We start from the raw sequence: 16,309 nt of genomic DNA, 5'->3' as shown, positions 1-16,309 counted from the left end.
CTCGTTATTACTAAATTCAGTATCATGTAACAAGAAGAAACTAATTTTGGATGTTTTCAGAAGGAAAAATTTGGAATGGATTTAAAAAGAATTTACCAACATTTTGTCTGTAGAGGGGGTATAGCTCAGTGGTAGAGCATTTGACTGCAGATCAAGAGGTCCCCGGTTCAAATCCGGGTGCCCCCTTGTCTTACTTGTCTGTTTTTCACAGCCACTCAGGTTAACCCCGAATAACGCAGGAGTCTGAGGTTTCTGAATCCAGGATCCAAAGAGGATCCTGGAGATCCTCTTGCACCTGGTGAATATTTTCTCTCCCCAGAAGTCACACGGGGTGACTCTACCATGTTTCAACTGAATACCCCCACTCAGTGGCAAGAAGCCTGAGCAGGCAGAAAGAAGGCTGAGACCATTCCAGTCCCTGAGACCCTTCAAGACTTACTGGTTTAATGTTAATAACAGTTTCTTTGCGGGGTGGGTGGGTGATGGAATGTTGGGGCGGGCAATAATATTTTGCCTAGTTCATACTCTGACCAGGCAGATTAGAAGAGAATCCAAGTTCAGAAGGTTTAAATAGTGGCGAAGTTTAACGGGACACAGCATAGATGTAAGAAGGAGGGTGAAAAGTGGACAGCTTTCTCCTTCTTTATATGAGTTCAAAGGCAGGGCTTTGGCCCGTTACACCTACAGGTGGTGAGATTGAGGCCTGGTGTCCAGGAAAGGGGTGAAAAATTAGTTATTTCTCGGGTCTGGGCTTTGCACCGCACAGCAGATCTGTTTAATCGCCATGTCCAGCTTCGCGACGCATCGCACAGTAATGGGAGCCGTGGGGAAAAAATGCATTCGAGTAGTATTCCCCCGGGGCCCCGAGGGCTGACACAACCAAATTCCGAGTTTAAAATATCACAACTGCCCCCTGTCTGAAGAAGCATGCCTCTCCCACTATCCTTTCTTTTTCCTTTTTTTGGGCAAAACCTAGTCGAGAGGCCTTGCTCCCTTCTCGTTTTCCTCGGATCCAACAGTGATACTGTCAGTCACGCAGCCAATAGATATCTGTCCCTGTCTTTAGGTTATGAAACTTGATGGCCTTTTATTATTTGTTCAGTAGTTCTCAAAGTGTGGTCCAGCAGCATCAGCATTCCCTGGGAACTTGTTAAAAATGCACATTCTCGGGGTCCCACTCCAGGCCAAGAGAATCAGAAACCGGGAGGTGCTTTAACAAACTCTCCAGGTAATTCTGACGCAAGCTCAAGTTTGAGAACCACTACATTAGTTTATATCAGTTTACATCCGGATGTAACTTTATTTTTGTAAATGAACTTTTGGGTCGGCATTGGCCATTTCCACGTTCTCGAAGTGCTTTCACTCTGCCGGTGGCATGAGCAATAGGGAAAGGTGAACACGGCATGCGCCTGTCACCTGTAATAAAGAAAGTTTAAGTTGGAGAAAGTCTGTGTCTGTGGGTTTCCTTCCCTTGACCCAGCCCCACCCAAAACTGAACACGAATTTGGGGGAGTCTTGTCTCTTGAACCAGCTCCTGGAACTGCCTGACACCCCTGAGGCTGCCAGCGGTGACCGCAGAAATCCTGATACCGCTGGCGTGGGTAGTGGGGACCTGCAGCTTTTGTACCTGATTTGTGCCTGTACCCACCCCCTCCTCCTGCGGAGTACGAAATAAAGCCGAAAGCTTTCCGTTACGGTTGGAAAATGAGGAAGGAATTTTTAAATAGCTTTTCAGTGCTTTCTTTAACCTAGAACCCAAGGTTAAAATATGAGTCAAGAATGAATTATATTAGTTACATAAGTTTAGGAAAAAACTACGAGGGGGCACCCGGATTTGAACCAGGGACCTCTTGATCTGCAGTCAAATGCTCTACCACTGAGCTATACCCCCACGCCGTCCCTGGGCTTGGATACTGCTCTTTTGGGCGTTAAGTCAACGCTACACCAAAGGTGGAGAGTAAGGATATAGAGAAAGGAACGAAAGAGGAAAAGGGGCCAAGCAGAAAGCAGAAGGCCCCCGGATCCGGGGAACCACAGGAAAGCTGCACGGCAGAGGCGCGGGGAAGGAAAACCTAACTCGAGCTGCGAGGCGCTGAGTCCTGGCGGGAGGGACTGGTTCCGCCCTACAAATGTGGGAAAGGATGTTGCAGGGGAAGGCTAATGAGGGCGGAGCAGGGGCTTCCCGTTCGGTCCGCATGTTCTCGCCGGGTACCAACGGGTACAAAGGAAGTCTCCAAATCTGGAGAAGCTGATTTGGTGTTCGGGTGGGCTCAAACCCCACCCTGGAGGGGTGCGAGGGGTTTGCCCGCCTCCTGCAGCCCAGACGCCCAGATGTGCAGCCAGATCGGCTCCGCCCCGCCGGAAGTACCCTGGGCAAGGTCGTCTGTCCGCGCCTAGCCTCCGGGCCTATCTCTCCAGGGCTCCTTCTGCTTGGGAGCTCACCTAGGCGCGTACCCCCGGGCCCGCAGTCGTCCCCGGAACCCGCCCCCGCGCAGCCCCGGGTCGCCCGGGGAGCGCGCCTCGCCGCGCGCGCCCCTGCCCGCGCCCGCGGCGCGTCCCCGCCCCGGTACAGCCCCTCCTCCCCGCTGTGTTTATTAGGGGAAGGAGGGCGGAGGCGGAGGCCAGTTCCCTAGCTCCAGCCGCCGTCGCCGTCTCCTGTGCAGTTGCAGCCGCGGCCGTCTCCCGCCAGCTCGCTCCAGGGAAGAACGTGCGCGAGCTCCGGCGTCCCCGCCCTAGCCTTTCCCGGAGCCATGAATCCCAACTGCGCCCGGTGCGGCAAGATCGTGTACCCTACGGAGAAGGTGAACTGTCTGGATAAGGTGAGACGCGGGACCCGGAGGCGCGTCTTTGCAGTCCCCGAACAGTGCTCCAGATCGGGGGAGGAGAGCGGGGCTGGGTCTATGCCGCCTCATCCCCGCGATCCTGGGAGGAGGGAGGGAGGGAGGGCAGTGTCGTGGGGTGTGGGGACAGACCCCAGTCTGGAAACCGGGAGATCGGGGCAAGGCAAGGAGTCCACGCGTGGCGGGCCGCCACTACTGGAGAAGAGTGGGCTCTGTGCCCAGGGGTTGGGAGGACGCGAGTGGAGTAGGGAAGCCAGGCCCCGGAGTGGGGGTGGGGAGTGAGGGAAGGTTAGGGGTGCAGTCCCGCCCCCTAGGGCCGGGAGAGTGAGAGGAGACGGCCGCTCCCTCTCCCCGCCTCGCCTAGCGCCAAGTAGGCGGAAGCGCTGGGCGCTGGGGGAGGGGGCGGCGGGGGGGGCGGGGCAGAGGTTGGGGGCCCCAGCGAAACCTTCCGCTCCGACGGCGAATGGCCGGGCTTCCTGGCCTGGAGACTGGAGGGCGGGGGCTATCAGCCGGCGAGTGTTGCATCTGGTGAACTGGCCTTCGGATAAGGCCCCAAGCCCCACTGCGAGACCCCTTTTTTGCACGACCTGCAGTTCTCTTGGTGGGTGAGCGGTTAATGGACTAGCAGACGTCCTCCGTACCTTCCCAGCCCCCACCTCAAATTGGAAGCCAACTCCCAGTGCTGGTCCGCCCAGCCGGACCGGGGAGGGGTCGCGTGCTGGAGTAGGGTGGGTGGGGGTCGCTTCACAGAAATCTCCTGAAATTGTGCTCAGAGGCTGAGTCCAGCTTGTAGAACAAAGAGCTAACTTTTCAAAGCAGGTTTCCCCAGTGGAGGGTGGGGTTGGCTGAGTTCAGGGGAAGCCAAGAAAAGGGGGAGGTGTTAGGGGGATGCGAAGGTGGCCTTCTGGAAATTCACTGTCCCCTGGGGGCCCTTACGCGTCTTCCTCCTCCCCCCCGCCCCAATCATGCTGGACTCGTTCATCTGGTTGCCATTATACTTTTGGAGGGGGGCGGAGAGTAGAACTGGGTATTTCCGGCAGTTTGGGGTAGGATCCTGGCCTCTTTTAGTCTCCCGAAGATCCTAAGGCCAAATCCACCTCCTCTCTGCATCCCCTCCCCAGTCTGGAGGAGAAGCCTGTGTGATTTTGTCCCCCTCCTCATCGTGCGTGTCATCCACCTCCTAAAGCTGGCCCCAAGTCCAAAGATTCCCTCCTTCCTGTCTGGACTGGCAGGGGCTGGGGGGCATGGGATGGAAGAGGGGTGCAGAGCCCACCTGGAGCCACGTTTTGTTTGGGAAAGGGCAGTTCGTTGGATACTTTTGTCTTTCTCCTCCACCTTGGGGTTGGTGCTTCCTCAGTGACCTTTGGTCTCTGAGTCAGGGTGAGGGGGTGGGGTTCTAAGGTTCTGAGATACATTTGAAATTGCTCTTGGAGGAAAGGGGCATATGGGGCTGCTGCTGTTTCACAGTCCTGGGCCTGGCTGGGCAGGTGGAGAGGAAGGCCATGTTATGGGTACAAGGGATGTGGGTACTGACCTCCCTCCCAATGACCATGCCGGAAGGCAGGATTTGAGCTTGCAGGCAGGACCTGAGAGCTCTCTGTCCTTGCACACTGGGGTTTTTGCCCTTCCCCGGTGATAGGGATTTTGATCTCTGCATCTTGAGTTCCCTGTGCGCTCCTTCTTCTGCACGGTTATGAACTGGGAAGAGGCTGTGACCACTTTCCACCCACGTAAGGCAGAAGCAATATATGATGGAGGGATTGCTAGCCTGGGAGTTGGGAGACTTGGTCCTGGTTCCAGGTCTGCTCCTGCCAGCTCTACGAATGGCTCTAGGCCTCAGTATTCACCATCTATCAAATGGGTATGGTAATGTCTTTTCCTTGAAGGTGGGGAAGTGCACTAAAGTGCCCGGAAGGGGATGTGGTATAGGCTGTACCCTGCCTACCTTGCTAGGGTACTCTCTCCAGCCCCACACCTTTGGAGTCAGAGGGGAGTGGTGCAGGGATCCTTCAAGGTGCCCTCCCCAGCTGTTCTCTTGCCCTCGCAGAAAGAGGACATTCAGGTGGAGGTTGCCCTGGGAAGTGAGAGTTCGTGATTCCTCTCTCTTTTTAGAACTCTCCTTACAGGAGGTGGCCCTGGGGAGACTTCACCCCTGCACTGAGCAGGAGGCCTGGAATATCCAGGTATCAGACCTATTCCTCCCAACCCCCTTCAGGTAGTAAGGGCAGGCACTTGGAATGGGGACCTGGTGCCTGGAGGACTGAGACCTGAGGGGGAACCTTCGGTCCCATAGATACAGTTGCTAACCAACTTAGCAAGGCTTCCCCTTTACAACAGGAGAGAGTCAAATTAGGCTTGCCTGTTTCACTGCAATTTCCCTACAATACGACATGACCCAGAGCACAAGCTACGTCCTTGGTGTTAGCCTTTTCTCCTCCCTGAAAGACTTAGCTGAGTTAAAAGCTATGTCACCTCTGATGGCCACCCTGCCCTCAACCTGCCATACCTAGTGTGCTCTGTGTGCTGAATAAATATGTATTGCTGGTGTTTGAGATCGAGATTTGCTTCCCCAGAGGACTTACGGGATCAGAGTTGGGGGAGAAACAGGGTGACATCACTCATTCATTCAACAAATATTTATTGAGCATCTACTTTGTGCCAGGCACTCTCAGGGGCTGCTGCAGGGCCTTTGGGGAGGGAGAGGGGCTGTGTCTCACAACGTCCTCTACATTTTGAGGGAGGTGGAGTTTTGTCCTAGACCCTGTGAGGAAGCAGTCGTATCTGGGGACCTGCATTGTCAAGAGACTTGCCATGTCCGTCTGCCCTGGCTTGCTTTCGCCGGGCTCCTGAACACAGGTGGAGGCATTTGGGAAGGGTGGAGGATTGGTGAGCTGCTAGTTCCCCGGACTCCCCCATTGGGAGAGTTCTCTGCCTCTGGCTGTCTGAACCACCCTCCCCTCAGCCCCCACAGGTGGCAGCAAGGTGGAGGGAAGCTGGGCTGGACACAAAAAAGGAGAAAAGGCCTTGCAGCCCTGGTGCCTCATTTCCTAGCTGAGAGCACCCCACGATCATCCCGTGACTATCCATTCATAATAGCTACGACTCATTGGAATGTGCCAGGCTCAGTCTTCGCAGGAGCCTTACCAAGCAGATGTGATCGCTCCTGTAAATTAAGAACCCCATAATCAGAGGCTCAGACAGGTCATGCAGCTCCACTCCCCTTTCTGCCAGAGCTGGAATTCAAATCTAAAGTTCTTCGTGCTCAGCTCTTCTGCCTGTTGTGTTTGCAAAAAGTACTTTTATTTACACTATCTCATTAATAGTGGTCCCTCCCCTTCCTGACCCTGGCCTGAGGAATGCTCTGGGCCTGGGCTCTTGAACCAGGAATCTGGGGTGGTGCAGCCACGGTCTATGCCTTTAAGCCAGCCTCCCAGGTGGCCAACTGAGCTAGGCTGGTGACCTGGCCAGGGTGGGGCTGGGGTTGCCCCTGGAGGAGTGAGAAACTGTAACCCTGGGTGACAGGAAGGGAGGGAGAGGTCTCATACTCCAACCCTGAGTCATAGGCAGCCCGGGTGCAGAGGGCAAGGTACCAGGCTGCAGGCACAGCGACCCGAAGTTCACGCATCCCCCTCACCCAGAGCTGTAAGCAGCTGCTTCTGCACCTCCATGGCAATTCCAGAGAGACAGGGCTGGCCCAAGCCTCACCCGAGTGCAGGGGATCTTGCTTCTGTCCCATCAGCCTTTGTTTGCCTTTCTGTGGAGTTGGTGGCAGCTTTGGAGCTGCAGGCAAGGGAGAGTTGAGGGCGATGCTGGAGCCTAGGAGATGGGCTGAGAGGCTTCTCACAGGCACCAGAGGTCTGGTTTTTGGTGAATAGGGAAACAGTGGACTTCTGGGGCAGCAGGGAGGATTCAAGTTGCATGCCTAGAGGTAACTTTGCTCCCTGAGTCCCGGGATGCTTCTCTGAAATCTTCTTACCTGTGGCCTCTAAGAAAGAGGGGACTCTTGAACTTCCCTGGTGGTCCAGTGATTAAGCCTCTGTGCTTCCAAGGCAGGGGGCGGGGGTTCGATCCCTGGTCAGGGAACTAAGATTCCCACATGCCGCATGGTGCGGCCAAAAAATACAAAAAAGATTTTTTAAAAAAAATTGAAAAGAAAGAGGGGACTCTTGCTCTGAGACAGGGCTCGTGGGGCAGGGGAAAGAGGCAGACAGAGGCTCATTGTGAGGTTGTATTGACTTATTTCCCTAGACCCAACTGAGACAGGGATGGGGTTTTTTCATTTGGGGTCCCCTCAGAGTTCCCAGCCCAGGCTTGGCCCAAAGGGGCTGTTGAATGACTTGTCATTTTCTGCCCCTGCTCCCCTCGCTTTCCTACCCCAAAAGGACACAGTGGCAGGAGCTGCTGGATTTTCTTGAACCTTGGAGCCCTCCTCCAGAGAGGGGAGGGAAGCGATGAGAAGCAGCTAGTGTGCCAGGCTTGGAGCCTGTGTCATCTCCCAGCACCTCTTTGGGGCCAGGAGTTTTAGTTCCTCTTTACAGATGCAGAGACCGAGTTCCGTAGTTACCCTGGAGGTACTCAGTCCACTCTTGTTTTCATTTTTCTGTTCCTGGACCCCCTGTAAGAGAACAGATGACCACTGCCTCAGCCTCTAACATGTGTAGCTGAGAGCAAGGGGGGTGGGGGTGAGGTGGGGAGGAGCTACCGATGGAAATGGGCACCGTTCCCTTGTATGGGGGCTCCCCTTCCTCCCAGTGGCAGCTGGTGTGTGTGTGTGTGTGTGTGTGTGTGTGTGTGTGTGTGTGTGTGTGTGTGTGTGTGTGTGTGTGTGTGTGTGTGTGTGTGTGTGTGTGTGTGTGTGTCTTGTGGAACCCCCGGATTGGCTGTTGGCCCTGTACCCCAGCCTGGCCAGTATACTCTGCCCCCTTCCCAAGGGGCTTGGCTCCGGAGGGGGGGACCTGGCTGTCGGCTAGGGTGGAAGTGTCTGTGTCTCTCTCCTTCTCTCCCCCAAGTCATTCAGGGGGCAGCTTCGGAGGTCCCCAGGCCTAGGACAGTGCGGATTCCTGCCTACGTGTGTGTGAAAGTGGGTCATGGTCTGGATTCCAGAGAATGTTTTTCCTGGCAGGCCCCTGCGGGGGTAGGGGCCCAGGCAGGGACATGTGCAGCTAAGCAGGCAGAGGCCAGCAGACTGGGTGGTGACAGGGCTGGGGCACTCTGCCAGTGCCTCCCAGGCATTGGGGAGGGAGAGGGGCTTTCACTTCGCGGGCTGGTGGGGGCAGGGGCTACCCCGTTCTAGCTTTACGGTGGGTCGTCTGTGCTGGGGTTTTGCACCGGGAGGAGTGTGGGCTGGACTCAGGGATAGGCCCCGGTTGGGGTGGAGGCCCCGCTTACGCCAGGCATCCCTTGCTTCCAGAGTTCCTGCTGACCTTCTTCCCAAAGAGCAGTTCTCCTGTCACTTCGTTTACTGCTCCACCACTGGAGAGTCCTTTGGGCCTCCTTGATGGGGAGAGTACCCTGTTAGAAGGTGATTATCCCCCAAATTACCCCGTTGTCTCTGGTTGAAGTGGGCCAGGGTGAGGGAGGTAGTATGCCAACGACTCAGCTTCCTTTTTTCTGTCCCCTCCTCCAAAGTGTCCTAGAAGCACCCCTTGGTTGGGAAACACATTTTGAAAAGCACCTCCTTGGGGGAATTTCCTGACAGGTGGCCAAGAACTGGGCGTGTGCTGGGCACCTTGAAAGTCTCCCTGTGCCCTTCCCTGGCTTCTGGCCTCTTTTTTGAGGGGTCAGGAGTGTCTCCCTTGGCTGCTGGGAAGTGGGGCAGGGACGGGCCAGCTGGGTCACCCCAGCAGCCCGGATTCTGGGGTCCTGGAAGCTGGACTCCTGGTGGGTGCTGATCCGGGGGCCTCGTCCCGGGCTGCCAGGGGCAGATTTCTCTCATTTGCTTGGGTTCGCGTGAGCATCAGTGTTTCTCAGGGTGGGCTCACCTCTGTTGCATCAGTTCCCCTGCCCTTATGGTCTTTGACTCTCTTCCCCTCCCTCAGCCACCCTGGATGGATCCCTGTTCTGTTCTGGGTCCCTGGGCTTCACTGGAGTCTTCCCTGTCACGCATTCTCACACGCATTGTAGCTGTGGTTGGGCACGGCAGAGCCCCACCTGTACCCCAAGACACACCCACCTCCCGCCAAGCTGCCACGCCCCGCCCAGCACCTGACACCCGAGTAAGTAGGGATGCCACGTGCTACGCTGAGGGCTCTGTAGGTGATTTGTCATTTAAACCTCAACAATCCCAAGAGAGATGGGTATTATGATTTCCATTCTACAGACGCAGAAATGGCTCAGAGTAGGTCCTGACCAAGGTCACACGGCTAGTCAGGGTGGGGCTTTGATGTCCACTATTGCGGGGTGGGGGGGGGCGTCCACCTCCAAGCAGAGGAGGGCGGTGCCTCAGAGGAAGACCAGCTGAGGGATGGGGGAAGGGTGTGGGTGTGGTGGCTAGAGCCTGGGGCACCCACACTCAGTCTGGGCAGGGGTCGCTCAGGAAGCGGGGAGGCATTGGGGCTGGCGCATTGCCCAGGTCCAGGTGTGTCTGGAGGCCCAGGTGTGTCTGGAGGCCCTGGTGTGGGAGCTAGGAGGGACTGGGTGCATGGGGGCTGGGCCCTCCTCCTCTGTCAAGGCTGAGGAGCTGCCCCTCACGTTCAGCACCGGCTTCTTAGCAACCCTGGCGCAGCTTTGCATAAGCAATGAGGCTTCTCCTGCTTGGTCAGAGGGAGTGGTCTAGGGGAAGTGGCACAGACCTTCTGGGGGCTGCTCGCCACTGTTATAACTGGCTTCTTCCCCACTCAACCTCGCGTGTGCCCTTGTGCCCCTCCGGATAGCTCCAATGGGACAGGGGAGGGTGGTGTCATCAGCGGCCAGAGCCTGTGACCTGAGATGGCCCCAGCTCACCTGGGGTGTGGGTGTGGGTATGTTCCAGTCCGCGGATGGAGTGCTCCTTCCTGGGGCCTGAGCCCCTTTCCTGAATCCTGGTGTCTGACGGGTGTCCTCCCTCTGCCTCTGTCCCCAGTTCTGGCATAAAGCATGCTTCCACTGCGAGACCTGCAAGATGACACTCAACATGAAGAACTACAAGGGCTATGAGAAGAAGCCCTACTGCAACGCGTGAGTCCTGCCTTGGGCGGGGGCTGGGCGGGCATTGGGCTCCCTCCTAGTGCTTCCTTGACATGGCCCAGCATTTCCACACTCTGCTCCATATGTTTTAACCATGTTGAGTCCTCCTCACCACAGCTGGATGAAGTTAGGGCTGTTAATATGCCCATTTTACAGCGAAGGAAACTGAAGCTTCAGGAAGGGAAGGGGCTTTCCCAAGATGAATGACTAGTGACAGGCCAGTCCAAACCCCGTAGAGCAAGCTTGTTCCTTCCACCGCACTCTGCTGTGAGAGAGGGATCCAGCATGGTCTTTCAAGAAAAAGTCCTGTTTCTGCCCAGTTGTGTTCTCCACTTCGCCTTCCACATTTCTTTCCCCATGACAGCACCTGACTGTTTCCTCTCCCCTGCCCCCTACCAGCCGGTCTGGGCACTAGGCCTGGGGGTTCCTGGCCACGGCCCTTCCCAGTAGTCATTTCTTGAGAAGTGGGGGCAGCATGAAGGGAGCGGCCTGGCCCCAGGCAGATCTATTCCCTGCCTGGTGGGAGGTGGAGACCTTCATGTCTTTTCCAGTGGAGTTTGCTCTGGTCTACTGTGCGGAGGTGGGGAGAGGTGGGTTCCCCCGTTCCAGGGGGATACCCCCATCCCATCCCGTGCAGTTTCAGGTTGATTGCGTTAAGCTCAGGGCTCACGTAGGACCTCACAGCCACGCTACTAGGCGGGGCTTCAGAAGGTCAAGTCACTGCAAGTAGGCGGCAAGATCAGTGTTCAGAAAGATTCAAGATCTGACTTGAGTCCTTTTTCTTTTTCTTTTTAAATTCTCAGTCAGGAGGTTTTCTGCAGCTGAAGTTCACCTGGGAGGGGAACGTTGGGACCTGTCTAAAAGGAGTTGGGGCTTTAAACCCCTGTGAAAGGCTGTCTTCCCCCTTACTGCCCTCCCCTCCCCTGCACGTACCACAGCCTCATCTCCTTGGGGCTGGCGCTTACTGCCTGCCCTGCCGCCTGCTAGATGCCAACCTGTGCCAGGTGCTGGGAAAACAGATTTTCTGATAAAATCTCAAGCCCAAGAAGCACCATGAATCATCACCTCCCTTCTGGGAGGGATTGGGACACTGGGAAGACTGCCTGGGGTAGAGGGAGGGTCACAGCTCTGTCCTGGCTTCTCCTTCAGCTGCCCCTTCTCCTCTATTAGCTTCCACTGGTCTCCTTCCCCCTACCGACCCCTCCCACCCCCCCCCAAGGGAAATGGGACATTCTTCAAATTCTTAAAGGCTCACACAAGCCCTGATTCTCTGCAACTTCCTCCCTCTGTTGGGGAGTAGGGTGGGGTTCAGCAAAGCCAGAGGCTGGGGCAGTTAACCCCTTGATTGCCGGCCCACTTCAGGCTAGATTCTGGGCACCTAGGCTCCTTTGGGGGCAGCTTCTGCGCCTCGGGCCCTCCAGGCAGAAGTCTGGCTGAGCCCGGAGCCCGATGGATGGCAGGGACTAAGGCTTCTTCATGTCTCTTCCTAAGACTCCGGTAGCCTAGAATGCAGCAAGCACTGGGAGTTGGAAGAAAGAAATCAGAGGCTTGTCCTTGTTTTCTCTGCCTGTTCTCAGTCTAGTGCCAAAGTCCCAGCTTACTTTTCTCACCCTCTTCTAGGGAGGCTGCAGCAAGTAGGGGTGGGTAGCTCCTGCAGGGGTTGGGGGGGCTCCAGGGAAGGCAGAAGGTGAAACACCCCTCCCGGGATGCTGCTTCCAACCTGCCAAGGGTGAGATGCCCCCGTCTCTCTCCTGGCCTCCAGCCAGAGAAGCAGGTTGACCCCTCTCCGTTCCCTGAGCCTTTACAGTCCTTATTCTTCCGCGCCTAGCTGACCTTTGGCCCAGCTGGGATGTTACCTGGGAAGGACCCTGGTTGAGGGGCCAAACACTTGGGGGATTTGTGGCCCAGCTGTGTTTCACTCACGCTGTGGTAGCACCTGGCCCGAGGCAGCCACACTCCCTCAGCTGGAGTCTGCTGAGCTGCAGGACCTTGCCAGCGAGCCAGACGTGGGGATTCCGGGATAACCCAGAGGCAGGCCTGGCTTGCTCGGGGCGCCCTCCGGACCTGTCCAGGCCTCAGTTTTCCCGTGGTTAAAAATTCCTACCCAGGGATGCTGGAGCCTAGACCAAAAAGTTTTGTGCACCTGCGATGTGCCAGGCACGGGAGTTGAGTGTTCACTCTCATCCCTTCCTGTTTTCTTCCTGCCTTTGGCTCCATCCCCCAGTGACATTCCAGTTCCTGAATCCTGGAGTTTCCAGGATAAGGCCAGCCTGGCCTTCCTTTGTGAAGCTCAGGCCTGGCTTTTCAGCACGTCCCGTTCAGGACCCAGAGGGACAGGTGATCGCTCCCGGCCCCCGGCCCCCGGCCCTTTGCCAGGGAGTTGAGCCCACCCAGGGAGGGAGTGTACAGGTTTGGTGTGCATGGGGGCCTCTACGTTCTGCCGATCTCTGGTTAGTCCCTGAGCCAGAGTCTTGCAGGAAGGGTGGGCAAGAGAAAGAAGAAAGCTGTCTGTCTCTCTCCAGTGGCTTCCCAAGATTGAGATTTAAGTTCTGGAAAGTGACTGAAAGCAGCAAAAAAGGCCTCTTCTATTTCTCTCTTTGCACCAGACTTACCTGGGGTGAGGCTAGGGAGAGAACATAGGCCAGAGCCCACAGCCGGCCTTCTGGGTGGTAGTGGACCCCCAAGGACGTACATTTACACACGTGCCTGTGCATATCCAGACACACACGCTGCCGCCAGCTGTGGGGCCAGGGAGAAACGCCAGGGTGTCGGACTTGTATAGGCTGTGTTTGTGTTCACACTTCCCAGGCCATAGGCACTCAGCCTTGCTATGACAAGGTAGAGGGGAGCATGCCTGCTTTTGCATAATAGCCAGTGGGGGAAGAGCCCACTGTTAATCGAATTCTCCCTTGAAGCTTCTGGGTAGGTGGGGTGAGCCTATTCCAGTTGTTATAGGAATATTTATGCCCTCGATGATTTGTTTTGTAAACTATTCTTTCTGAAAGTGGGGCAGATGGGTCCACGAACAAACCTGGTCCTTTGTCTCCACGCAAACAGTTGAGGAGCCTGGAGGACGGGGGTGGGGTGGGGGTGGGGGTCAGGGGGACACGTGCCTGTTCCTTTCTCCTTGGGGGCCATGAGTCTGTAGCGGCTGCAGACCTGAGGCAGAGTTGCAGGCCAGGGGAACCAGCTTTTGGGGTGTCAAGTAGTGGGTGGACATGGGCTGGGGAAGAAAGCGGGGGATGCTCAATTGTACCTTTCCCCTCCTCCCTGACTGCAGTGGTAGGGGTCTGTCCTTCAGTTGCCTTGAGCTGTGGGCTGAGGGGCTGAGGAGGGTGGAGGTGTCCCTGGTTCTGGGGAACAAGGGACTGGGGTCCTACTCCTTCCCCAGGCCTCAGAGAGTGGAGTGGGGCCTGTGCTGGTGGGGCTTGAAGTATCTCTGGGTTCTAGCAAACTGTCTTGAATCCCAGCTGCTCTTAGGAGATGGGGCAGCAGTGGGCAAATCCAGGAATAGGGACCGGGGCTTTCCCACCTCCACAGAGTTCTCTGCCTCTGACTGGGAAAAATGGGATCAGGTGTCTTGGGGAGCTGGGGGTAGCACCAGGAGAGGGCATGGGATGGGTGTGTGTGCTGTGTTTGGGAGCGGGGAGTCCAAAGGGGTATCCACAGCGAGCAGTGTGACCTCTAGGCAGCCCCTACCTCTCTCTCACCCCCAAATCTTTATACTCGGATGTCAGGGCCTCAAGGAACCTCAGGGATCACTTTGCTTCCTAACAGCCCATTTTATAGATGAGGAAACTGAGGCGCAGTGTTTCCATGCGTGTCCTGACTTGGCAGAATCATTTCTGTTTGTGTATTGCCCTTTTTCATTTTGTCTACGACCACTGAGGGCTGGTAAGTTCTTCTTCATGTCTAGCCTTGATCTTTTTGGCTGCTCATTTTTTTCCCTCTGGTCAAACAATGCCTCCTTGTTGCTTCCTATCCCCACCGTTTCAGCCCCTTTGGCCTGGGGAACTGGTGAGAAACTGGGTGAGAAGGGAGCCCTCCCTGCCCGCCTGCCCGTGGGCAGTGTTCCCAGCAGGGGAATCAGCAGCTCCTTCCAGAGGCAGGATGTAGGGGCTGTGGGTTTTTTTCCTCCCTCTTTTGGTGAAACCAAAGGCTCCTTGTTGCTTTTGTTGATGTATTTTTGTTCCTCCTTGAACAAAAAGCTGTGGTTTTTGAAGGGATCCAAGGCTGGAAGAGGCGAGGTTGCCTGTAGAAAGGGGGAGCTGGGCTTCCAGGATATCTGGTCTGTTCTTGTTCTGCCTCTGGAACACAGCTGATGGCGGGACTGGGAGTGGGGCTTCCTACAAGTGATCTCTGTCCCCAGTAAGCCCATAGCAGGAGCCCTGCAGCTTCTCAGCATCCTCCCTGTCCTCATTGCCCCTCCAAGCAGGAAGGTGACTCAGAGGTCCTCTGGGGCAAGCCCCGCTTCTCCTGCATTCCCGCAGGTCATGTCTGGACTCTTGAGACACCTGCGCTAGAAATGTCTTAAGGAGTAGGTGGCTTCTGACTGGGGGTGGCTGAGAGACCCCAGAGGGTTCTCTCATAATAGCCAAGCTTGGAAACTGGTTGGGTTTAGAAGAGGAAGTTCTCTACCGACCCAACCAAGCATATCTTTCCGCAGAGCTGGGAGTGGGCAGGCGTTCACCTGGTGGGGGAGGGATGTCAGCCTGCGCTTAGCTGGCTGGGCAGGTGTGGTATAGGTGTGGTATAGGGGAGAGTGCATTGGGCCAGATCTCTGTCCTTGACACTGAGCCTCAGTTTCTTTATCTGTAAAATGCCTGCCTTTTTTAGCCCAAAGCCTTGTGGCAGGTTTCAGGAGAGAATGTGCACAGGATCTAGTGTATCCAGAAGTCACTTTATGTGACTCTCAGTTTTCCTAGAGGCCTGGGCTGCTGCCAGCAGCTGCCTGATTGTCCTGTCCCCCAGACTTCCTGTCCTAGTGGGCTCTCTCCATGCCTCTCTCTTTCCCAGAGCAGCTGATACTGCCATCGAGGGTGGGGAGGGGCATCGGCAGAGGGCCCACCGCTTGGAATGATTAACAAGGGGCCGGGTGCAGGCTGGCCCACAGAAGGGACAAAGAAGAGCTGTGCTCTGGACGCGGCTCCAGCCCAGGATTGGGACACCCAGTTCTCCCCACCCTGGTCCCTCGTTCCCTCACCATGGCCCAGTCTGTTGGTGGGGCTGGGGTTCCAGTGGGGTCACTAGCTGGGGGCGGGGGGACCCCTCTTCTGCCTTTGCGCCTGCACTGGGATACGCATATATCCATTCATCTCAACTGGGATCTGAGGGTAATGGGTTGCGGGGGCACTTCAACCTGAGGATAGAGAGGGAGGGAAAAGGTAGAATTCCCAGCAGTTGTTTCTGGAAGGAGGTCAAATCGATTGTAGCCCTCTTGGAAGGCAGTCATGTGGATGGGGGAGGGGCACAGCACTGGCGTTCTGGCATATCCTCCCTTCTAAAAACAAACCCGTGGCACCTGTCTTCCTCAACTAAATTGTCTACAAGGATCCTGCAGACACAGCCTCCTAGTTTTGCCTTCGTGGGTTCCTCTGCAGTTGAGGACCCTGGCTGTCTGTGTCTCTTCCCCCACCCCCATAGACTCTCTCTGCCTGCTCTCACAGCTCTCCTGCCTTGAGCCGAGGATGAGGTTGCCATGGGAACCCGAAGCGCAGTGAGCAGGGGATGGGAAAGGCAGAGTTGTCTCGCCAGGGCTGGGGGCTGTGGGTAGGGGACAAGGTTGACCCAGCAGGAGGAATATAGCCCGTGCTCATGGCTGCCTGCCTTTTTTGGCCTGGGGTTGGGGGTTAGGAGGCAAGGGTAGGAGACTGGAGGCTTCAGAGCCCCTCTTTAATCTGTCTTAATCTGATGCAGGCTTAAAATCCCCCTCCTCCTCCCACCAGATTAAGCTGAGTCGACGACATCTAGGCTGGTCCCCCCCTTCCCTTCTGATGGAATTAGTGTTCTGGCTGTGGGGGGCTGAGATCTGGGGTCATGATGGCTCCAAAGAGAGGATGAAAGACCCGCCAGCCCCATCCAGAGGCACCCACTGCATGTTGGGGGGGTCTCCTGAGACCCTTCTGGTGGCGTGTAGGAGGTATGTGAACGTGGACCTGCTGGCGTCAGTGTCTCGGAGAAGCGCATTGCTGCAGAGGGCTCGTCTAGATATTCATCGTGTGTGAGGAATAACACAGAGTGCACAGGAGCCTCGGAATTGCAGAGTGGGGTTGCGTCTGGCTGACCTTGGGCCACGGGACCTGGCA

At 56.2% G+C, this 16,309-nt stretch overlaps 1 protein-coding gene across 1 annotated transcript in view; it reads left to right on the top strand.

Moving 5' to 3' along the window:
• Positions 1-2,494: 2,494 nt before the first annotated feature.
• Positions 2,495-16,309, top strand: part of LASP1 (LIM and SH3 protein 1) — a 37,602-nt gene continuing 23,787 nt past the window's right edge. The window contains exons 1-2 of the mRNA XM_082860288.1: positions 2,495-2,819; positions 9,901-9,995. Of these exons, the coding sequence (XP_082716414.1) occupies positions 2,751-2,819; positions 9,901-9,995 (164 nt within the window). The 5' untranslated portion in view covers positions 2,495-2,750. The remainder of the gene's footprint in view (positions 2,820-9,900; positions 9,996-16,309) is intronic.

Source organism: Leucopleurus acutus, assembly GCF_964270905.1.
Source record: "Leucopleurus acutus genome assembly, chromosome: 19".
Lineage (NCBI taxonomy): Eukaryota > Metazoa > Chordata > Mammalia > Artiodactyla > Delphinidae > Leucopleurus > Leucopleurus acutus.
The sequence above is the reverse complement of the archived record's forward strand: the minus strand, read 5'-3'. Positions and strand labels throughout refer to the sequence as shown.